Source organism: Narcine bancroftii, chromosome 2 (genome assembly GCF_036971445.1).
Source record: "Narcine bancroftii isolate sNarBan1 chromosome 2, sNarBan1.hap1, whole genome shotgun sequence".
In the NCBI taxonomy this organism is placed as follows: domain Eukaryota; kingdom Metazoa; phylum Chordata; class Chondrichthyes; order Torpediniformes; family Narcinidae; genus Narcine; species Narcine bancroftii.
Genome location: NC_091470.1, coordinates 248888362 through 248913601, shown reverse-complemented (window position 1 = coordinate 248913601; position 25240 = coordinate 248888362). Strand labels below are relative to the sequence as shown.

Here is a 25240-nt window from a genome sequence, read left to right as displayed (position 1 = left end):
CTGTTTACATAACCTGTGCAAAAGTAACCTTCATTGAGAGTTGAATTCTCTTACGTTTACTACAGCTTTTCATCAATGAAATCTTTAAGCCTGCAACATTCATCTCCCAATGCAGTATTTGAAGAACAAACCTACTTGAAAAGAAACTGTTCCCACTGCACAACGTGGGTGAGTTGGTTGGTTGAGATCTCCCGTTGTACGTGATGGCCACTAGAATGGGGATAATAAGCAGAGTGCTATTGCACATCCTCATGTGCAGTCCTTCATTCATTATATGAACAATTCCATTACCTGACCGGTGCTATGATCCCACAATGGTTTTATGGGTAGCTGTTCTATCATTGGTACCTTTTGATCCAAGTACAATACATTGTGAAATCCAACACTGCAGCCAACAAAACATTACTCTTGCTCCCCTCTTCAAAATCACATAAAGACTGTCCTCTGGAGTGTCAGAGGCTGGGAGGCACCATTATGGAGAGACAGGAAGTCCCATGGTTTCGAAAGAACTGAATTGAGCAAAATCAGATTTTCATAATTTTCCTGCTGCAGGAGACTGTAGTCAGGTATAGTACCCAAATCCTATCACCAGGAGACCATGCAGAGATCATACATTTTTTTTATAAAAGCCTTTTCTAAACTCTCCTTCAAGTAAGGTCAAGCATTACAAATCTTTTGTTAGTGCACGTTTTAACCTGATCTGTGGACACTCCATCTGGGCTGCATTTAGGCAACCATTTGTCACAGTTCACTTGCTTGGTAATAACTCTGATCATGCTCCCAAGTCAGTACCCATGGGCTGTTGAGGCTAAATATTTCACTTTACTATTTTGGAGAAAATTTTGATTTGAGTTGCAGAAAATTCAGTTTACAGGGATTTCTGAGGAACAGAATTCTCAGTTCAATCAGGGATCACCCGCATATGAAATTGTGAGAGGTATTGGTTGGGTAAATATTTGGTCTTCCCAAGGTGGAATTGTCAAATACCAGCAAACTTAAGGTTAAAGTGAGAGGGGAGAAATTTAATGGAGTACTATGATTTATACCGTGTGGTAGATGTCTGGATCAAACTGCCAGAGGAGGTGGTTACAAAGCAGTTCGACAGACACATGAACAGGCTGAGAATGGAGAGCTATAGGATCCATATGGGATCAACTTGAATAGGTATCATGGTTAATGATGATGAGCCAAAGGGCTTGATCCTCTTGTTCTCTGCGATGGAAAAGACAGGCTTGCTGTACGACTACGTTGTGTTTCATGGAGCAAATGCTGGGAGATGCTGTACATCTCACAAAGATATGCTCTTTCATAGAGCTAATGAGGAGCAAGGTGCATCTTGAAGCAGAATTGCATGGTCAAAACAAGGAGGGCAAATGGTACACCATGTGATCTCACAACAAGCACGGAGCTGTGTTTGCATTGATTCACCACTTCACACCTGAAGTGAACCCATTTGCCCACACGCTTTCTCTGCTAATCGACATATTCACCAATTTTTCTAATGGATTGGCTTAAAAGGAATTCAAATCATTGACATAGAACGAACATTGATGTATGTGGCCCTGATCATTTTGTGGTTGGGAGTGTGGGGAGAGAACAGAAGTTTTGACAGAATCAAACTCTGAGGTTGCGATCCTGCAGTAGCTGAACAGTAGCCCACTGAGGTCGGTTTCAAGGAGTGGCTTTAAGAGTTGAGGAAGACAAAAGTGGAGAGAATTCAGAAGGGGGCTGCTGAGCTTGGGCACAGCTGGTAATACTGAATGATTCAATCTGTGGATGAACAAGAGGCCAGAACTAAACAATTGGCAAAGCACGTAAGAGAAGTGGGGAGAGGATGAGGTCTGATCAGAAAGTTGGTTGCCATCTTTCCATTTGAAGTGTTCATATCAAAGGCGGATTCCTTCACTGTTTTATTATTTCCAGTGATTAGTAATGTAAGAGAAGGACTGGTTACAAATGTAGCTTCTATGGATTGAAATTTCTGAAAGTCAAACTTTCTGGCAGTGAAGAGTAAAAGTGATGACAAAGGAGAATTGTAATGCTGGAGTTGTAGTTTTCCTTCCCACAACAACATTGGGAGTATCAAAGTACTTTTGTATTCTGGAATCATTTGAAGTATGCCAGTGAACCCACGGATTTAAAGTACATAAAACAGAAAAAGGAGCAAGAGAGGCTATTAGGCCCCTCAAAATCTGCCCCACCTTTAATATGACCATGGTTAGTTTATGTGGAATACACGCAAGTGCTGGCGAAGCTCAGTGAGTAATGCAGAATCTATGGGAAGCAAAGGGTAACCAACGTTTTGAGCCCTTTATCGACTTCCGAAACGTTGGTTACCCTTTGCTTTCTATAGATGCTACATTACCTGAGTGTTTCCAGCATTTTTGCGCATTGCACTAAAATTGCAGTAGGCATAGACTTTTCTGTTTAACATGGTTGGGGTGTGCTAGCCTTAACTTCACTTCTATTCCTGTTCCCTGTAGCCAATTCCTTGATCTTTTAACAGTTGTTCTCAACCTTTTTCTTTCCACTTACGTACCACTTTAAGTCTTCCCTCTGCCATAGGTGCTCTGTAAGGGATTGCTTAAGGTGGTATGTGAGTGGAAAGAAAAAGGTTGAAAACCACTGTTTTAATCGTACCTAATTGACTCATTATGTGCACGGTTTCATAACTCCAAAGGAAATGGGCCAATGACATTTTTTCTCAAGCAAAAGATTTCAGTAACAATTGGGTCTAGAGTAGTGATTCTCAACATTCCCTTCCCACTCACATACCACCTTAAGCAATCCCTTACTAATCACAGAGCACTGATGACATAGGGAATACTTAAAGTAATATGTGAGTGGGGAAAAAAGGTTGAGACTACTGTTTTAAATATCTATCACTACCTTAAAAAAATCAATAGTCTAGCCTTTGTTCTACCCCACCCCCACCCCCCCCACCACAGGAGAATTCCAGAGATTCACTACCCTCCCAAGAACTTTAAATTTATACCAATCTTTCTCTGCAGCCCTAAAATGTTCCTCTTTCAGGTATTTATCAATATTCCTCAAGAGAGTTCCCATTGAATCATCTTCCGCTGCTTTTAAAAAAAAAATTTGCAGCAAGTTATATTAAAAGGAGCCCATTTCCCAACTTTACCCCACACCCTAACCTTCTCCAGCAAGCTGGAGACAAATGTAATGTTTGCATGCCCCGGCCTCAGGTCAGATGTCTCCTGCAGCTGAAACTGTGACCTCCATTCAACCTGTTCACTGCCAATTCACAGCACTACATTATAAAGCCTTTGAAGCACCTGAGCCACTTTCTGTTCCTGTCAAGTTGTCTCTGCAGTTTTTTTAATATATTCCTGCTAGGCATTTTAAATCACTCAATATTTCATCCGACCCCTTGAGGACTGGAGGTTTTATTTGATTTAAGGGTTCCCTAATTTTAGTAACTCTGCATGTGACACACTGGTTCTTTGTAGAACGAGGGTTTGCTCAGCAGTCCCTTTGATACGCTTGTGTTCGATTATTTTACAATTTCACTGCACACCTTAAAAAAATAACCTCATAATAACCACCATTTGCTAGTTAATTGAGAATTGCAAGTACAATTTTAGCAGTGAGCACAAAGCTATGACATCTTTGATGCAAACTCTTCTCTGGAAACTTTTTCAGGCCAGCTTTGATTTAATTGTTACATAGTTTGGTTTCTGGATGGTGACTGGAATATTTTTTTTTCTCCTGTGAGGTTACAAGGAAGCAAGGGAGAGAGTAGTACTGAAGGGAATGCTCGGATCCACTCAATGGTCCACACGACCTGTTTCTGTGCTAATAAGATAAAATGAGACATAAAGGAGGAATGCCCATTGGAACATATTTCAGTAATGGTAAACCCTGAGCTGACGCACAATACTTTAGCAGTTTTCCACCACCAATGATCGACAGAGTTTTACCCAACACTTTTCGACTTCAACAGCCCATTGCTAGGGGACTGTTTTGTCATTTTGTAAGATCACTCTCCACATTCCTGTTTCCATTCTACATTTAAACATGATAACAGAATACTGGAGTCCAGCACCTTTAGGTTTCCAACTGCTATCACAGGCTCTTAAAAGTCCTTGTGCTACCATAACTCTCATCATAAACCACAATAAAGCCACCAAAAGATATGTTTACACCAACTGCAACTGTGAATGATTATTTCTCTTTCCTTTTGATTTTATTTCATCTTTTTTCATCTCATTGCAAGTAATGTTTTTGGTCCATACCTATGTGGCTGCAGCATAGGAATTTTGGAGCATCTGTACATTCTTGTGTAAATGACAATAAATTCTCACGATGTATTCATATTTCCAGTAACCTTTCAAAAATTTGCTTGTCAAAAAAAAACTATCTACCTCTGCCTGAGAAACATTCAGCCTTTGCTTGCTGGCCTTTGAGAAAGAGCTTCAAAGACTTGCATCATTCTCGGAGATGATTATTTTTGGTCTCGCTTCTTCCTTAAACAAGCAGCCCCTTATTTTTCACGTGATTCAGATGCAAAGGATCCTTCTTCCAGGGTCCTTGTGCTGATGGAAAGAAAGCATCTGCTGGAAGCAGCTCAAAAATGTCACTGTACTCTGGTGCTATTTGGGTTCAGGTGCCAATCAAATTATCGACTAATTTCCTTTTGCATTTGCCTTGTATTTTGCAGTTAAAGGGAATTATTAGCACATAAGTAGAATGGCATTTACTATATGTGGTGCTGGTAATTTAGTGGAAAAGCTAAAGCCGCCACTGGATCAAGCTCTAAGACTGAGGTTCAAGGAATGACTTGCAAATCGAGGGAGGTAAAGCTAGGAAGGATTCAGGTGGAAGTTCCTGAGCTTGGGTACAGATGCTGATGCAGAGTGATTCAATTTGTGGATGTGCAAGAGGCGAGAATTAAATGATCAGCAAAGAATGGTGGCGGAATGGGGAGAGGGTGAGGTCTGATTCGGAAAGTAGGTTGCCATTTTTCCATTTGAAGTGTCCACATTAAAGGTGGACTCCTTCAGTGTTTTATGACTTGCAGTGAGTAGTAATTTGCAAGAGAGGCTGGTTTAAAAAATGCACATTTCTGCGCGTCATGCTTTTTCAAAGTTTTATCTTCTAAATTCCGTGGATTTAAATCTCTGAAAACATATTTTCTGGGAATGAAGAGCAAAATGGAATGACAAGGGAGAATGGTTAAAAACCTACTAATAATGCTGGAGCTATAACTATGTCCCTTAACAAATACACTTCATTGACATCACTAGTTAACAGTCTGGGGGGTAGGGGAGTGGTGCCATTTCTAGTGTGCAGAATTTAATTATTTCTTCTTACCAACAACTGCTTTGAACAAGGAAGGTTTGATTTATCTGTGTGAGTAATACATATGGATGTTCTATATGTTTATACATTCAGATAGAAAAGGGCCTGGAAATTTAAGTTCATAACACACTTCTGGAGAATTAAAGCTACAAATGATTATGTTTTGATCTGTAATGTTGCAAATCGTTTGAAAGATTAGTCTGGGCATTTGTGGTGTTGGTGGCCCCCTCACAAAGACACAGGAACAATGACACTGCTTGTACACTGCAGAGAACTTGAAGGATGCTCTCAAATTTGATCGTGCTTGCGGCAAGCTGCTCTCCCCAACATAGTAGCAGACTGGAATACCAGCCAACGAAGTCCCCTGGATATCTTTGTCCCGCCAGGAAGGCCCTTCCTCCCCAATCATACATGTGCCTGCTCTTCATTCTGGTGCTTCCTTTTGACTTCCCCCTTTCTCCTCTTTCTCACCACCAGCCCCCCCCCCCTCCCCCCCACTCCCACCCCCATCTGAAGACAAAAGGTGTCTATTGCCTCTCTCCCTCGCTTTCTCCAAAACCCAAACAGGTCCCACAGCAGTGTACTTGGCCACACATTGTCCTAGGACTGTCCAAGATTGTGAAATAGATGTACAAAGGAAGAAAAATGCATATGAATGATGAAATTTACTCTCTTTTTCCCTTGTGTTACCTTCACTGTCTCTGGAGAGCAGTTTTAAAATTGCCTTCAGAAATAATTGTGAGACTCCAGACCCTTTACTTCAGGGTGCATGATGTCATTTATCTACTCTGACCTACCCTAATCCTGACCCGAAAATCCATGATGCAGCAGCCCAATCAATGCTTTGACCTTCTTCCTGTTTGTCTTCGTTTTAATTAATATTGAAGGTGAAACGAACAGAGAAAAGACATTTAGGAGAATTTTTTTGTTGTACCTCAGCCAGAGAGTCTGATTTGGGTTCATACTTCTGGAGGGAATTGGATAAATAGTTTGCAGAGAGAGGAATTTGTGGAAAGGAGGAGCAGAGGAGGTAACTAGTTGGAGAGCACAGTGGGCTGAATGGCGGCCTTCTGTGCTGTCTAACCCTGTGATTGTATCAGGTGGCTTTTGGTGGATGCTCCAATCCAAGTGGGTTCTCAGTGCAGGAGAATGGTTCCACTCTAGCCCTGAACTTGTCATTGCTCCCAGTTTGTATGGTTTTCTTCCCCTCTCGGGAAGGAAATTGCACTCTTGCTTGATTTACCAGTTGCACTCAACATTACGCAAGGTAAATAGCAGACTCTTCATGTTACTGGAGAGGTGATCCCAAGAGCTAGACTAATGTTTCAACATGGTCCATTGCAAACCTATCCCTTTATTCAGTTAAGTGAACAAATATAGAGTTCCGAGGTATTGACTGTGAAACTACAAAGAAAAAAAGCAATCTACTGGAAGAACTCTGAAGGTCAGTCAGGTTTATTGTTGTCTGATTGCACAAGTACAACCCGACGAAACAGCATTCTCCAGTCCTCAGTGCAAAACACGCAGACACACGGCCGGACATAATACGTACACATATAGACAAACAATACATATGCAGGACAAGTATTCATCTATAAAAATAAATGGATATTATTTGTAAATATGAGCATCTTTGCTGAATGTGAGCAGTTTCTTTGGTCGTTCAGCAATCTCGGTGCCTGTGGGAAGAAGCTATTCCTCAGCCTGGTGGTGCTGGCTCTGATACTAATCTATCTCTTTCCTGCTGAGAGCAGCTGAAAGATGCTTTGCGCAGGGTGGAGGGGGTCCTCAATGATTTTGTGTGGCCTCTTCAGACAACAATCCCGATAGATCATGTCGACGGGAGGCAGGGACACTCCAGTGATCCTCTCTGCCACTCATGTTCCTGTGGATTGACCTCCAAACTATTCCTCTGCAGCAAACATACCACACTCTAATGCAGCTGGTTAGGACTCTCTCGATTGAACTCAGATATGGAACTTGGTTCTCTCCACGACAGAAATATTGATGTGTAGTGTAGTGGAGGGCAGCCATTCCTGGTCCTTGTGAAGTCCACGATCATCTCCTTCGTCTTGTCCACGTTGAGACTTGGGTTGTTACTTTTCCACCATTTCACGAAATATTTCACCTCTGTAGTGCGACGCGATGTTGTTGCTGATGAGGCCAACTACTGTTGTGTCACCTGCAAACTTGATGTCGTGAGTCAATAGCATGAATAGGAGCGGGCTGAGCACAGAGCCCTGAGGTGTGCCAGTGCTGAGCATGTCAGGTGGCATCCATGGAGAGAAATGGACCATTAACATTTTGGAGTGAAACCTTGCTTCAGGATTGAGAAAAGAGGGGGAAGATGGGCAGCTTAGAAGATGTCAGAAGGTAAACAGAGGATGGTGAAGGATGATGGACTGATGTGGCCAGGTGGGGGAAGCAGTTGGGGTGGAATGATGTGTGGGAGCATACAAGGAAGAATAAAGACAGATGAAGCCCGGAGGGAAGAGGCCAAGGTGAAGGTGGGGACAGGTGATAAGTTGAACCATATGAGAGACTGATGGAGACAAGATGGGAGTAATAGGAGAGAAGGTGGGAGAGTCGGGGGGGGGGGGGGGTAAGGAACAGGGTAAGTGCACAAAATTGCTGAAGAAACTCAGCAGGTCCCACAGTGTCCATAGGAGGCAAAGATTTATTACTAATGTTTCAGGCCTGAGCCCTTCATCAAGGTAAAGGAACAGAATAACTGGGACTTGAGGAGGGGGTGGGGGGGAGGTGACAGGTGAAGATGAAATTTGAAAAGAAGGGAATGTGCAAGAGGACCTCACATTCCCATGTTGGAAGAAAGAGAAAGTGACAGACGGAGAGCAGCTTACTTAAAATTAGGGAACTCCATATTACTGCCGATGTGCTGTGGATTACCCCGGCAGAATACGAGGTCCGGCTCTTTCACACCTTGGCAGTAGAGGAAGCCATGAGCAGACAGGCCAGTGTGGGACTGCAAAGGAAATTAAAATGGTTGGCAAGCAGGAGTTCCACCTGGTGTGCTGCATTTTAGTTTTTTATAAAAATTGTTTTCCAAGGTTCTGTGGGGAAGAGATTCTGCAATCCTTAACTTTGGATGACTCCAAACTCTCAATGAAATGAGATTGAGTCTGAGGTTCTTACTGAACTGGACTTGCAAGCTGAGCCCTGTAAGGGACCACCTTCACCAAGTGGATTGCAGCAGTTCAGGACAGCAGCTCACCGTCACCTTCCTTGGGCAATTTAGAAACTGCCTAGGTTTCTGGCAACACGCACAGCCCAAAAATAATGAGAGGTTCCTGTGGCTGCATTGAATGACAGCAGGGTTCAGTGAGAAAATGATCTGTTCTGCAATGGGCATCGACCAGTGGGGGAAGCACCTCAGTTTCATCCTTTCTACTTCACATTTCCATCATCTGCAATGATTTATTTTATAAAGTGGTTTTATGGCTGTCCTGTCCTGAGCCATTGTTACAATACAATGGCTTGAAATATGAATAGCATGCATTGTTCCCAGTGTTAAGTTCTGCATCCCATAGTGTTATTGTTACATTAGCATTCTTGTATAAAAGCAAATTAAATTTCATTTGTTTTCAATAGCAATAGATTTTTTAAAAAAATTCTTTGAACATGCAAATGTTTACAGTTCACTTGCCAACACCCCAGTTGTCCATTTTGCAAAGGTAAGCTGAATAATGGCTCCTAGTACACTCTGCCTAGTTTAATGTACTGTATAAATAAAGCATCCAGCTTAGGATTCATTGGTCCTTGTCCTCCACAACAGGTGAAGGGTTACCTATTTAAATTGCTTGCCTCTGCACGTTACCCCCTTGACTTGGTGCACTTTCTGTTGTTATCTCATTGCACAATTAATTGTGGATTTCTTTGATCTAATGCATTGCTATCAGTAATGTAATGTCAGAACCTCAAGTATCCTATATCAGTCGAAACACTTTGAGTTTATGACAAGAGGAGCTGTTTACAGATAAAAGCCAGGTCTTGATCGGTTGCACGATGGTAACTGGGGAAACTCTGTACCTACCTAATGCTAGTCCTAACTTCGAGTAACTTGACTTTTTATGCCAAATTAATTTTTGCTAATTTCAATTTGAAGCTGGGTATCAGATTTGAATTGAATTAATTTATTAATATTTTATCCTAAATGTTGTTGTAATTGCATTTGTTTTACTTTGCCTGACACACCAATGATTGACTGAGGCAACATGCATCTTTTCTGCAGACCGAAGAGATGGGGGATTAAATCACGGGACTTTGCCATCTTGCTTTGTGTGTAGCAGCACAATGCTTCACCTTCTCAGCAGAGAATTCCTTACTCCAGCTCTAGTGAAGAGGCTTTGAGTGTCACAGATCTGGATGATATATGTCGATGTGCTCAGTGCACACTCTATGTGTGTAATGTTACACAAATTGCTTCCAATACAAATGCTGACAGCACTTTCTTCCTAAAATTGGGAAGGATCTTGCTGTACTCAAACCACTGCCCTCACTTTCCCCAGGTCTGTACTTCATTACTTCCCTCATTCAATTGTGGTGAGTCTAACAATCTCAGCAGGGCTGGTCTCCCGTGGCTGGCCTCTGTGGGACCCTGGCAGCTGAGCAAGCGGTCAGAAGCCTGATGATAACTCCAGGAACTCTATGTTTTCCGGTGCTGTCAGAAAGTTCCAGTTCAGCAGCTGCTTTCTAGCATTTGCATTCAGAATCACCTGCATTATCCAAACTCACAAGGGTCGCGTTAACTTCCAGGGAAGGGGAGTGCTCGTATGGTGTGGGTATCAGATGTAGCTTCTGATCATCTGCACATTCAATTCCATCAGTGTAGGATTGTGAGGCAGGAGAAGGAGACCAAGTTCTTCTGCAGTTAGTCTTGGTGCCAGGACCCATGTGTTAGTTGACGACATTCAGCAGGAGCTTCTCCAGTCTTCATTTCTTTTTTATTTTGTTTTGATGATGTCTCAGTGATTATGAAAATGTACATCCTTCTCCATTCTGAGAAATCTCTGATCCTAGTGATACTTTTGTCAAATAATTATCAGAATTTTTGATCAATAATTTTTTCAGTGGGTCAAGAAAGTAAAACCAAATTTGGTAAACTATCTGATGGTGGATATTTCAGATCATACCCCTGCTTCAGGACCGAAAGTGGTTGTCGGCTGCTTGACCTGCTGTTCCTCCACAAGTTTGTTTTTCACTCTAGAATCCATAACCTGCATTATCCAAACTCACAAGGGTCAAATCTTACATGGTAGCATGCAAAAATGTTTTGGTGTATCTTTATTATTGTTTAATAATTTTATAAAGTTGAGTTATAATTTAGGGAATTATATTGCAAACATTTTTTTTACCCTGTAAATGTCCAGAAATACATTGTGAAATGAATAGATTTTTTAAAAAAAAGTTGAGTCCTAAATATTGATCACAACATAAAGATTCCTTGCTCTTTCCAAGTTTACTATGGGACATTTTGTTTACTAGAGAGCAGGCAGAACTTCACTGAACATCTGACTTGAAGAGCACCATGGTAAGCCCCCAAACCCATCAGTGCTTCAATGAAGACTCGTATATACTGGAAGACGGGCTATGTTTTGCCAAATGAGTCTAGCCAACAAAGATGACTTGGTGTCTGGTTTGCGAAGCTCTTTTCGTGCCATTTAGATTGGTTGCATTCCAGGGGAAGCCAATTGACATGTGGAACACTCTTAGGAGCTATGCTGCAAAAGTGGATGGTTTCCTTCATTCATGATTAATTAACTCATACAGGAACAATATTCAGTGCTCTAAAGCAACCAATCACAACAGGGGGCCGACGGCTCCCTGGGGGCCACAGCATGTTTAAGTTAAACCCTTATTTTCACCTTGAGTAACGTAATTTTTTTGTGCAGTTGATAGGAAAGAAGTACAAAAGAAACCAAAAATTGACTGCTTCACAGGGAAGAGGGCCCATAATCTTTGAACAGAGTATTGGAGGGGAGGCATAGCTGAAAAAATAGGTTGGGACTGGCTGCTCTAAATGGTGTTATCAAGGCCCTGGATCTATAATATATAGATGGGCATCTCCTGTCAAGAGAGAGTAAAGACTACAATAGGGCTCATCAGATTGCAGTCAAAGTAGTTTCTTCTTTACCACACCATCAACTCAATAGGGTAGAAAGAAGGTTTATGCCATGCTTGCCTTCATTGGTTCGGGCATTGACGATAAGAGCAAGTTTTAGCAATATAAAACTTTGGTGAGGCTGCACTTGGAGTATTGTGTGCAATTTTGGTTGCTCCATTACTGGAAGGATGTGGAGTCTGTGGAAAGGGTACAAACCCATTTTGCCTGTATCAGAGGGTATGAACCATAAAGAGGGGTTGTAAAACGTTGGATTGTTTTCTCTGGAGAAGCAGAGACAGATAAGGTACAAGACCTTATTATACAATTATGAGAGGCATTGATAAATTGCCAGAATCTTTTACCCTGGGCTAAAAATGTCAAGTACAAGAAAACTCGTGTTTAAGGTGAGAGGGAAAATTTGAAGGAGATGCGTGGGTCAAATTTTTAACAAAGTATCTTGAAAGGACTGCTCGGAGTAATGATGGAAGCTGAGATGATGGTAGTGTTCAAAAGGCTTATAGAAAGACATATGAATATGCAGAAAATGGAGGTATTTGTGCAGGCGGATTTAGTTTAATATGTGTTCAGTGCAAAGATTGTGAGCTGAAGGACCTGTTCCTGTGCCGTGCACTCTTTGCTCCAATGAATTTCATATGGTCTAATCCTCAGAGCAAAAATCCAATAGCACCATTTCCTAAAAGAGCAGTGGAATTTTGCTCGAGTCACATTCCTGTATCCTCTTATGAGAGCAGGATGACTGAATTAAATGATGGAGCATCCGACATGTTTCCAGTCAGTGAATTGAGCAGAGTTTTCTTTATCTCCACCATCCTTAGTTTTCTGGTCACTTGCAGACATCTGCAACAGAATCTCATAATGCCACCACCTCTCCTACCAAGGACCACTAGGTGAATGGGAACTGGTTCCCCTCATGAACACATCGCCTGGCTTGGAAGTGTACAATGGTACATCATTGTCACTGACTCCAAGTCAGGGTTATCCAAAAGGTAAAGGCCTCATTGCAAGGTCAGAGGAAGATTTAAAGGAGATTTTATTTTTGTTTAATTTAGATATATAGAATGGTTACAGGTCCTATCAGCCCATGAGCCCATGCCTCCCAAGTACGTGTGATCAAGCACTTGGAACAAATGCTGAGAAGTGTACAGACTCCTTACAGATGGAAGCGAATTCAAACCCAGTTGCTGGTGCTGTGTAATAGCATTTTCTAACGGCCACCACATTGTAGGGATGAAATGTTTCATGAAGAGTGGTTGATATTTGGAACATGCTGCAAGAGGAGGTAATGGAATCCCATAAAATTGCTGTTTAAGAAGCCTTTAGAAAGATTCGTGAAGCGTAGAAGGATACGGGCCTAATGCAGGCAAATAGGATTATTATGGAAGGACTAAAAAGGTCAGCATGCACATGGGGAGCCAACAGACCATTTTTGTGTTCATCAACTCTGAAACTAGCAGAGTTGTGGGATTGCCTTCATCAGAATATCTGTAGCTGTTCCAACACAATGTTCTCAAGGTCAGTAAGGTATAAACAGCGAATGTTGCTCCCAACTTGAATTTTAAAAAAAATCTTTTATCTGTCGAGGTATGGCAAGGGCAGACTTGTCTGATGAAGTGGTTGTCACTGGACTGGCAGTCAGAATACTGGATGCAGTGACCTGAGCTCCAATCCCATCACACACCTGAAAAACAAACCTGTAGTTCAATGTCCTTTTAGGGGAGAAAATGTTGCTGTTTTTGCCCAGTCTGGTCCATGCTTAAATTTACACCTAGCAATGTGGTCGTTCTTAACGGTTCCAACATTTTGGAACAATTAGGGGTGGACAATAAGAGTCATTGAGTTGTGCAGCAGGAAACAAGCCCCTTGGCCCAACTCATCCATGCTAACCATTGATACCCATCTGAGTTAGTCCCACTTCTCCATGCTTGGCTCATATACCTCTCTTTCTTTACTATCAATGTACCTGTCTGAACAACTTTTAAATATAATTGTATCTCCCTCTACCACTTCCTCTAGCAGCTTGTTCCAGATACAGTTGCCCCTCAGAGCCCCCTCAAGCCAATACTGTCTAATTTTAGACTTTATTACTTGAGGAAAAGGACTGTGACTCCAACTTATCTATGCTCCTCATGACCCTGTGTTCCTCAATAAGATCATCCCCTCAGTCTCCTTCAGTCTAGAGGGAAGGTCCCAGCCTCTCCAATAACTCAAGCTCTCCAGTTGCAGTTACATTCTTTTGAATTGTTTTTGCCACCAACGTGGTTAAGGTGACATTGTTCCTGGTGAATGAATTAATAAAAACTCAACATTGGTAAGTAGAAATATTCGATTCCCAGCAGTAGCAAAATCAGTTTCAGCTAAACTACACAACCTGGGTACCCTGTATTAACCTGATCTGGATCCTGTGACCAAGGTAACACTTTGGCCCAAATAACTGAAACTTGCTTCTGGACATTCCCTCTTCAGCATATAAATGAGGGGGAAGGACCAGGACATGCAGTCCCATTCAAGCCTGCTCCACCATCATGGCTGATCTGACTGAAACCTGAACTTCACGTTCTTGGCTACCTTTGCTTAACTATTCTCCCCTATTACTTATCAAGAATTTAGTTACCTCTGCCACAGCATTCAAAGGCACTGTTTTTACCTTCAAAGGCTTGGAACCCTCAGAAAAAAAATTGCCTCTTCTCAATATTTTTTTGGCCATTAAGCTGTTTGTCTAAGTTTCCATTTTGTCAAGGTCAATGCAGAAATTCAATAAGTTCCCTGACATCTTTTTAAAATGATCGATGGTTGTATTAGAATTGTGACAAATCAGTTCAATTAATTTGTGGCCTTCAGCAACATTTTTTCATGCCTTAACCTTTAAGGGTACAATCCTCCACTGATCCTTGTATATTGGTAAATGTATGTGCTAATAATGCAAGAATCAATATGGATATGCAGTGATTTTTTTTTCAAGCACCATAACTTGCATTGTGTTTTAAATCTTGGTGTTTATGAAGTTAATTAAACTGAATGGATGTGTGCAGGGCTTACTTTTATTTTACATAATGCGCCTGATGCCAGCATCAGAGCCTCTCGTCATTCAGTGTGCCTCCTTGCAGCATTGCTAATTAATGTGCACAGATCACAGGCCCAATATGTGTTCACTTTGAGGTAGACGAGGTCAGAATTGATCTCCTGATGTGTTGACTAGAAACTCGGAAGCCTGGACTAGCTAAGAAGTTCAAATCCCAGCTGAATAGCTATAGAACGCAAATTAAAAATTCCAGATGATATATACAGAACCACCTGATTGCTCTTTCAGGTGGCACGGTGAACATAATAGTTAGCCCGCTATGCTATTACAGTTCCAGCAACCTGCGTTCGAATCCGGAACTGTCTGTAAGGAGTTTGTACATACTCCTCATACCTGGGTGGTTTTCCTCTGGGTGCTCCAGTTTCCACCCACCGTTTAAAGCGTATGGGAGTTGTGGGTTAATTGGAATATTTGGACAGCATGGGCTCATGCCAGAATGTATGTCTAAACTAAAATTCAATTTAAAAATGGAAAAACTTGCTCTGGCTTTGCTTTTGTCCATCAATGATGAAACCTGATCTGGCAGAGATATGACTCCAGATGGATAATAATGACCTCATCAGTCCTGAAAAGTGACCAAGTAAAAATCTAAGGAGTTTGGTGAAATTTGACTCTAACCTCTAAACCAACTTAATTGGGAATGACCAGCATTCTGATTAAGAGTACACTTGAATTTTAAAAAAAGTGCATTTGTAAGATTTTAATTTTATTTTTGTTGTTTTATTCTTTAAATGCAACAAAATGTTAGGAAACTAAACGAAGCTTTTAAAGTACCTTGTAGAAATTTGTTGAATTGGTGAATATTTGTAACTATTTCTTCAGTAGTCATTTGCTTTCTATTCAGATGTCGATGCTTTTGGTCTGCAGATCTTTGGACTGGAAATCTTTAGCTGCTTAATATTTTTTGTAAATGTCAATTGTAGTCAAAATGAAGTTTGTGTAAGAATTTGCATTTATACAGTGTGTTTCATGAACAGAGTGCAGCCAACTCCATTATGTTGAAATATAGCTATGATTGTAATGTGTGAATTAGTTTGTCCACTATGACCTCCAGCAAGCAGCAGAGGGAATAAAAATGACCAGATTATTAGTTTTTAAAGAGTCAGAGTTTTACAGCACAGAAACGAGCCCTTCGGCCTGACTTTTCCTTGCTGACCAAGCTAATTCCATTTGCCCATTATCTCTCGAACCTTTCTGATACATGTGCGTGTCTAAATGCCTTTTGAGCATTGCAATCATACCCACTATACTCATTTCCTCTGGCAGCTTGTTCCTTGAACTTACCACCTCTGAATGAAGAAGACGAACTCCTGGTTCCTTTCAAACCTTTCTCCTCTTAAATCTATACCCTCTAGTTCAAAATCATCTACTCTGCGGGAGAAATAAGGCGATAACGGTTTCTCTTATTTATGGTCCTTAGGCCTCCTCCTTAACTTCCAATGTCCCAGCCGTGGATTGTGCAGTTAGTCCCCAGCACCACTATAAATGTTCAGAGAGATATTTGCTCTGGAACCGCTGAGGGCCTGAGTTACTACATTCAAACCTTCTCTTTAGAATGGTGGGTTTGTAACCTACACCTTGGGATTTCCAACATAAATTTGTTGGATTTGCTATAGCTATCTATATCCAAGACGAATGAATGTAATTTTCTATTTAGCTAACTTGAATATGGCTATTGTCATTATCTAAAATAAACATTTGGCATTAAAATAAGTTGCTGACCTAGATGGGAAAGTTAAGCTTCAACGTCAAAGAGTAAGTCATCAATGTGCCACGTTAGATAAATATTTTCCCCTTTATTGGGTAGGTCACATTTGGTTGATTGGGTAAGGATGTGCGAGGTAAGTGGAAGACCTTCAAAGGTGACATATTGCAAATAAAGTTTGTATGTTCCTGACAGGATTAAAGGCAAAGTTAGCAGACCTAAAGAATCTTGGTTTTTGAGGGATATTGTGGATTTGGTTCAGAAAAAGAGAGAGGTCTATCACAGGTATAGGTGACACAGAACAAATTAGGTACTTGAGTATAAAAATGCAAGAAAAACCTCAAGAAATCAGGAAGTCTAAAAGAAGACATGAGGTTGCTTTGGCAGATAATGTGATAGAAAATCATAAGGGTTTCTTCAGCTATATTAAGAATAAAAGGAGAGCAAGGGACAAAATTGGCCCCCTTGAAGATCAGAGTGGCCGGCTATGTATGTAACCAAAAGAGATGGGGGATAACTTAAATGTTTTCTTTAATTCATTCAGGAAGTGGCACAGAATTTAGGGAAGTATGGGAAACCAAACAGTGAGGTCATGGAACCTATAAGGATTAAAGATGGAATTTAATGCAGACAAGTGTGAGGTGTTGCATTTTGGAAGGGCAAAGCAAGAAAGGACATACGTGGTAGACGATAGGGCACTGAGAAGTGAGGTAAGACAGAGGGATCTGGAAATACAGATAATTAATTCCCTGAAATTAGCATCACAGGTGGATAGGGTTGTAAAGAGAGCTTTTGGCATATTGGCTTTCATAAATCAAAGTATTGAATATAAGGGTTTGGATGGTTTGATAAAGTAGTACAAGATATTGTTGAGACCAATTTAGAGCATCATGTGCAATTTTGGTCATCTAACTGCAGGAAAGTTATCAATAAGACAGAAAGAGTGCAGAGAAGACTTAGCTAGTTGTAGCCTGGACTCGACTCCAGGTACTGAGTTGCAGGGAAAAGATAAACAGGTTTGGATTTTATTCCCTGGAGCATAGAAGAATGAGTGGAGATTTGATAGAGATATTTAAAATTGTAAGGAGGATAGTCAGAGCAAATGTAGGTAAGTTTTTTTCCCACAGAAGGTAGGTGAGATACAAACCAGAGGACATGGGTTAAAGATGAAAGGGGAAAAGTTTAGGAGGAACTTCTTCACACAGAGAGTGGTGTAGAACAAGCTGCCAGCTGAAGTGATGAATGCAGGTTCAATTTTAACATTTAAGAATTTCAGCAGGTACATTAATTGGAGAGGTATGGAAGGCTATGGATTGGGTGCACGTCAGTGGGTCTAGGCAGAAAAATGGTTCAACACAGACTAGAAGGACTAAAGGGGCCTATTTCTGTGCTGTAGTGTTCTGTGGTTCTACATGTCATAAACTTCCTACAGTGTTGACAGAGGGGTTGTTTACTTAGGCTGAAGAGTCCAGAAGCAGGGGTCACACACTTATGGGGAAGACAGCAGATCTGCAATGGGTGGAGTTTATGCATGAAATGAGGAAAGTGCAGGACAGGCACATAGCAAAAAGAAAGAAAATTCTGAATGGAAAAATTAGACAATTGTGGCTGACGAGAGAAGTTAAGTCCAAAGTAAAATCGAAAGAGAGGGCATATAAGGAAACAAAAATTAGTGGGAAGATAGAGGACTGGGAATCTTCTTGAAAACTAGGAGAAGACAAATAAGAAAGTGATTAGAAAGGAAAAGATGAATTATGAAAAGAGGTTAGTAGGTAATATCAAAAAGGATACTAAAAGTTTTTTTTACTATATAAATAATAAAAGGTTTACCAAAGTAGACCGATAGAAAACAACACTGGAGAAATTGTAATGGGAGACAAGGAGTTGGCAAGAAGAACTGAATGAATATTTGGATCAGTCTTCACTGTGGTAGACATTAATAGTTTACCAGACTCTCATGGCTCTCAGAAGAGAAGTGAGCCCAATCAATATCATGAGATAGAAGGTACTTGGGAAGCGAACTGGTCTAAGGGTAGATAAGTCTCCCAGACCAGATGGAATGCACCCTAGATTTCTGAAGGAGGTAGCTGTAGAGATTGTGGCAGCATTGGTAATGATCTTCCAGGAATCACTGGAGTCCGGCATAGTTCCAGTGGAATGGAGATCGCGAATGTCACTCCACTGTTTAAGAAAGGAGTGAGGCTTCAGAAAGGAAGTTATAGACATATTAGTGTGATGTCAGTGGTTGGGAAGCTGTGGAGTCAATTGTCAAGGATGAGATCACAGAATACCTGCCTTGAAAGGATGGGCCCAAGTTAACATGGTTTCCTTAAAGGAAAACCATGCCTGACAAACCTTTTGTAATTTTTTGAACAGATCACAAATAGGATAGACAAGGGAGATGCAGTAGATATTGTTTATTAAACTTTCAAAAGGCCTTTGGCAAGTGCCACACATAGGGCTGCTAAACAAGATGAGAGCCCATTGAATTACAGCAAGGATACCAGCATGGCTAGAGCTTTGACTGGTTGGCAAGAAACCGAGAGCAGGAATAAAGGGATCCTATTCTGGTTGGCTCCTCGTTACAAGTGGTGTTCTGCAGAAGTCGGTGTTGGGTCCACTTCTTTTTACGTTGTATATAAATGATTTAGATCATAGAATAGATGGCTTTATGTGTAAATTTGCAGATGATGTCAGAGTTGGAGAAGGGTTGCAGAGGATACTGAAAGGCTGCGGGGAGACTTGGATAGATTAGGAGAACTGGGAAAGAGGTGACAAATGAAATACCATGTTGGAAAGTGTGTGGCCATGTGCTTTTGTGAAAGAAGTAGATGGGCCAACTATTATTTAGATGGGGAGAAGCTTCAAAATTCTAAGCTCCAAAGGGACTTGAGAGTCCTCATGCAGGATACCCTAAAGGTTAACCTCCAGATTAAATAGGTGGTGAAAAAGGCGAATACAGTGTTGGCAGTCATTTCTAGAAGGATAGCATTCAAGAGCAGGATGTAATGAGTCTCTAAAAAAACACTGGTCACACCTCACTTAGAGAACTGTGTACAGTTTTGGGCGCCATATTTGAGAAAAATCATGCTGGTGTTGGAGAGGGTTCAGGGAATATTTATTGAATTATACCAGGAATGAAATGGTTAGTATATGTGGAGCAATTGCCAGTTCTTCATCTGTACTCGTTGGAGTACAGAAGGATGAGGGGGGAAACCTCATAGAGGCATTTTGAATGTTGAAAGGCCTGGACAGTGTAGATGTTGCAAGGATATTTCCCTGGTGGGGGCATCTAGGACAAGAGGGCATAATTGAGGATAAATGGGTGTCAATTTAAAACAGAGATGCAGAAATATTTCTTTAGTCAGAAGGTTCTGAGTCTGAGCTACAGGCAGCTGTGGAAGCACGGTTGTTGGGTGTATTTAAGGCAGAGATTGACAGGTATTTGATTAGCCAGGATGTCAAGGGTTACAGGGAGAAAGCTGGGGAGTGGAGCTGAGTGGCTGGATGGATCAGCTCATGATTAGAATGGCAGAATGGACTTGATGGGCCAATGGGCTTAGTTCTGCTCCAATATCTTGAGATTGTAAAATGGGGTTTGAGGGAGTTGTGTTTAAGTCTGAATGGAGCCATGGTTTTTTTTAAGCAAAGGTTGGTGAATGTTCTCTGCTGAATGGGTTCCATTGGATACCAGACAGCTGCATTGCAGAATGCGGATGGCAGCATCACTAGTAGGGTGGCCATTACAAAGGAAAACATGGTCATAGGTTACCATATAGTACCCCATGCGCGCGCGCGCACACACACACACACACACACACACACACACACACACACACACACACACACACACACACACACACACACACAGAGTGTGTTTGCATTTGTTGTTTTTGCAATACCGCCGTTTAATTTACCATTTTCATATATGTGTGTATGGTAACCTATGATCATGTCCTCCTTTGGAATGGCCACCCTAATTGCTAGACAGAATTAGCCCATGGACCCACGAGCTAACCCTTAGTGCAATGTGGACCAATGTTATTTCTTATTTTGCACCATATTTTCCTGTTGGAGACAAATACAGTCTATAATTCAATTGCCTGTTTATATAAACATCTAACGCTGCACCCATGAGTTTACAAATCAGCATAAAATGAACAATTTTGTGTGTGCATGGCATCAAAGAAAAGTTTGTTTAATAGTCTTCCGAAATCCATCCTCTGAATAAACACCTGTTTTCTTACTAGGGCCTTCTGTTGTCTATCCAAGCCCCAGTGGAATGATGAAGTGGCTGAGGCAGAACTGTAGAGTTAATGGATTTACAAATCAAAGTGTGAATTTTGGGCATATTGATGTTGGACTTTCTCGTGCCAATACTGATGGATAAAACTTGGCAGTTGTGTGGGAAAAATTCTTATGTTTTTCTCCTCAAAAAGTGATCGAATTTTTTTTATATTTTAAACCTCAAACTGCTGTATAGAATCTTTGCTCGACCACTGACAAAGAACATTCACCATGTTCTGTCACCAAAACTCCCGCTTTGTTTCACAATCAATAACCACATTCACTCAAACAAGGCACAACTGTTGAACCATATTTAGTATGCTGATGACTTGACGTTTTGTTACTGTGTGGAGCCTCAGATATTGTGTGGACTGTTCCGCAGTTTCAGTTTGTATCTGGTAAATCAATTGAAAAGTTGTGTACACGTTTCACAAGTTTAATTTTTGCAGAGGATCAGAATTAATAGAAGGTACTATTTTAGCCTTGCAGTGATACCCACAGTTTAGTTTGCTGTAATGCTGCGGAGTTGGTGGTGAAATGACTAAGGCTGCCTTTGTGAAATGCAACATTGTTCTGGGATGTCATTTCTGAGGGTCCCACATTCATTGCTTGTGCTTGTTATTTGCAGCAGAGGCAGATGTTACTTCGAACAATGGACCCTCCTCACAGAAGGTGGTAGAGACAGGCTCCAAGAGTGCCGAGAACCCAGAGGATGCCAACGCAGCTGAGCCAGTTGTTCGCCCACACTTGGTCCGCCTCTTTTCTCGTGACGCGCCAGGACGTGAAGACAACACCTTCAAAGACCGCCCATCGGTATCTGAAGAACTCCAGGCCATCCATGAGGATAGCTCAGTTCCTGCGGAGGACCACCATTTGACGGAAGTGCAGAAACTGAGCTCACAATCGTTAACTAGTTCGGACAAGAAGGGGCAAGGAGCAAAGCAGATGGCCTCGGCAAGCACCTCAGACCATACTAAGCAGGCGGGAGCCCATTCGAGGCAAAGGGACTCTGGTCTACTTGACCAGCTGGGAAAATTTTTTGGGCAAGAAGGATCCAGGAGAGTACCTGAAAAAGGAAAGGTGAGCTCGGAGGGATAGAGAACTGAACAACTGCTTAAAACTCTCAGAAGAGGGTTCTACAAATCCTTAAGTCAGTGAGAATTGGAATAGCTATTCACCCATTCCAAATTCTAAATTGCTTTTTATTAACAAATGAAATCCTGTTTATTTTTCATTTTCTTTAAGTGTCTTGTTTGGAATATTGTGAGAGTCAGTGGGTTTGTGCATTACTTCTCCTGTTACAAAAGAGACACATTTTTAATGTGTGGATATTAAAATAGTTTCTGGTGAAAAGCAATGTATTGCACGACACCAAGAGGCTTTGAAGAGAATAAAGCCTAAATCTTTTGAAGATCGTGGTTTCCAAGCAACTAATGAGTTAAATATGAATTCAAGAACATTACAAATACATGCTGCATTGGTCATTGAAGATCGAATCATTGCAACTGAAAAATGCCAAGGTGTCTGGAAGTTTGGCAGTGCTGGAATTACTCAGCAGGTTATCACCATCTTTGCTGTAAAAAGCCTCCCTTGTATGGGATTACAGCCTTTTAAAATTTTGAATGATTGGCCATGAATCTCCAGAGAATCTTCTGCATGATTCACATCTCTTACGTAGGTTAAGATAGCAATACTTGTCGGGGACATTGTCTTAAAGTTCATGACTTCCGAGAGATATGATAGATTTCCTAAATGGAAATGTGTCCTTGAGATTTTGTGGTGATCATTTTAGGCTTCATGAGATGGACCTCACTGGAGGTGCTATTCAAATTAATTGGTGATTTGGAGTCTGTTGCAGTAATGAACTGCTCATTTTATTGCACCTTCTAAAATCATAAAAATTCAGACAACTTTAACAAAACATGCATCGTTTTACTATTCTAGAAACTTTTTTCCTTTGTTGGTATCTACATTAAATAATGCAGAGTTGGAACCAATGACCAGCTGCCAAACTTCTATTTTCACCTCACTTGTACTTTTGTGTACTCCATGCAAGTCAGAATCGCCCTCCTTTTCCCCAAAAGAAACTTTTTTTCAGAGTAGAATCTAAATGGAGACTGAGAATTTCGAATTTCACCTGCATTTGTTGTAACAGCTTCCTATCATTACTAGTTTTTCATCATTCTTAGATTATATATCATTAACAAAATATCCTAAACTGGACTTTAAACAAAAGTATTTGTGAACATTGTCAAATATAGTATTAGATCTGAACAAAAAGACTGTAAAAGTTATTATATCTTGTAAAATCAAAGTTGATCTGAATTATTTTCAAATCCATTGATTTTCTTTTTAGTAAGAAAAATGTGAAATGAAACAAATGACTTGTCTTTTTAAAGTATTGCATGGCATGTTGACCTTATAATGAAACCTGTAAATGGATTAGTTTGTAGATGCTTTAAGGTACAAAACTTGGTTTTCAATTGTACTGTAATGAGAAGCTCTGAGATGGGAAATGCTTTTGTTGAGATAAATGTTTGCATCTCTCCACCCCACAGAGTTGTCGATTGGGGAAAAAAGTTTGAGTCTATTTAAGAAATGTACGGCTTTGGGAACTATGGACTTAAGGGATATAGAGATTGGATGGGAAATTGAACATAGTCTAGGTGTGATTAGATGTGAGAACAGTACTTGGGGCTTATTGTTTTTTTTCAGAATATTCTTGAGCAATTCCTATTGAACGATAATCAAAACACTTTGGAGAAAGGAACTGTCAGGGTAGCAGTATGGTTGGTGCATTGCCCACTGTGTTTGTGCAGTGTAGTGTGTAAAAGGAGTTACCAAGGGTGTTCCAAGTGATCCATTGTAGTGGGATACTCTCCAATTCATTGGCATTAATCATGGCACAATGAAGATTGTCCTGCTGTAGTTTGAATTGTCGTCATATATAGGAAAAGAGATGCTCTCTACTCATTGCATGAACACATTGATCAGACGAGAGTTGTTTTCCTGTTTATTAAAAAAAAGGAATTATTGATTGCATGAGCAGTACCTTTTGAATAATTTGTGGGGCAGTAATGTGCAGAATCCCATCAAAGGTGACTTCGAAAGACTCCTTGGACCCAAATTAGCCAAGGAGCCTTAGCTAGGAACTCATACTTGGTACTAAGGAAATTACGAATGAAATCTAAAATAATCAGGGAAAGCTCAGTAGTTGTGCAGCACCTGTGGAGAAACAGTGTTGACTTTCAGGTTGATTTTATTTTTATTTCATCAGAATTAGGAGAATGAGGAAGTTTGAAGAGGTAAAGTGGAGATAAGCAGAGAGAATGAAAAAGAAGTTCCATGATTGGGTAGAAGGCAGGAAATAGTAAGTGGGCCACAGGGAAAGAAGTTGCTCATGGGACCAGAGTAGGTATCAGTGGAGGCAGACTAAAGGTCAAGGCCCCTCCTGTCGTGTTTGCCTCTAGACCCTATGCTCATGCCTAGCCAGAGCTGCTTCATCCATTGAAGCACCATCTGAATCCGCATTTACTCTCAGAGGACTGTCCCCTTGCTCTTGTGAATTTACATAAGTTCTAAAGATTTTGCCATCCCATTTATCCAGCCCACAGAAGCAAATACAGCTGCCATCAGACACTCGTTCATTGTGCTAGATGTATAATGACATTAAACCCAATGTGCAGTAAAGCACATTCCTTGGTGGAACAAAAGTATCTGCCTGCAGTTTCAACGCCCACTACCCTGAGAGATGACCCCTGAATACTTCTCTTTCTCTCAGACGCACAAATTGTTCAAACATGCCATCAATAAATTTGCATTCATTTTTTGCCAACACAGGATGCCATTTTGTTCAGTGGTGGCTGGCACCAATGAGATTTTGTTTTGGAGGATTGTCACTGTATTGTCTCAACAACAGTAACACCACTGACCAGGAAGCAGGTACAGGGACAAAATGTCATTGTTTCCTGCCTCCTGATCAGGTGGTTTGGGTGTAAAGGTACCATTATTGTCATGTAATGCTACACTTCGAATCTAACATACATGAAAATCTTCAACTTTGTCTACCATAAGGAAGACAGAGAGACACCACTTTGACCACCCCCTCACAGAAATAAGGCCCCAGCGAGGAACAAACTCATGACCCCTGATTTTATAAGACCAATGCTCTAACCACTGAGCTATTCAAGCCTCTCTGTGCACTAGGATAATTAAAAATCATTATTAATCACCCTTTCTATCAGCTCACCTCCAAAATGGCACAACTGGTAGGCTGCTGCCTCTCTCCCTCTCCAGTGTTAAGGTTCAATCCTGACCTCTAGTACCATTAGTATGGAGATTGCACTTTCTCCCAAGTATGATTCTCCCAAGTGTCTTTCTTCCCACATGCCAAAGCTGTGGAAGTTGATGGATTAATTGGCTACTATAAATTACTCCTAGAATGTGTGTGGTTGTATTTGAAGGGAACTGGTGTGGGGAAGGGGAGAACAGGTTACAGATAACATTAGTCGAGGGTTTTGGATTGCTCTATGAGATGCGAGGGTCAGCTGAGTGACCATGTATGTCAAAGAAATATGGAAATACATTTGTGTAAGATGATCAAGATCATGCAAACTAAATAGCTGATGTTCAGCTCTCTGAATGTAATAGAGTATATTGTGTACAATTCTGCCTTCTTGTGAGCTGAGCTTTTGTATTTTATCAG

General features: G+C 41.0%; 1 protein-coding gene across 11 annotated transcripts in view; it reads left to right on the top strand.

Moving 5' to 3' along the window:
* The window catches only part of LOC138755215 (myelin basic protein-like), a 169253-nt gene that overhangs the window by 111084 nt on the left and 32929 nt on the right, over window positions 1-25240 (top strand). For all 11 annotated transcript variants that reach the window (XM_069920803.1, XM_069920793.1, XM_069920798.1 and 8 more), the window contains one exon: window positions 21164-21615. In XM_069920803.1, the coding sequence (XP_069776904.1) occupies window positions 21164-21615 (452 nt within the window). The remainder of the gene's footprint in view (window positions 1-21163; window positions 21616-25240) is intronic.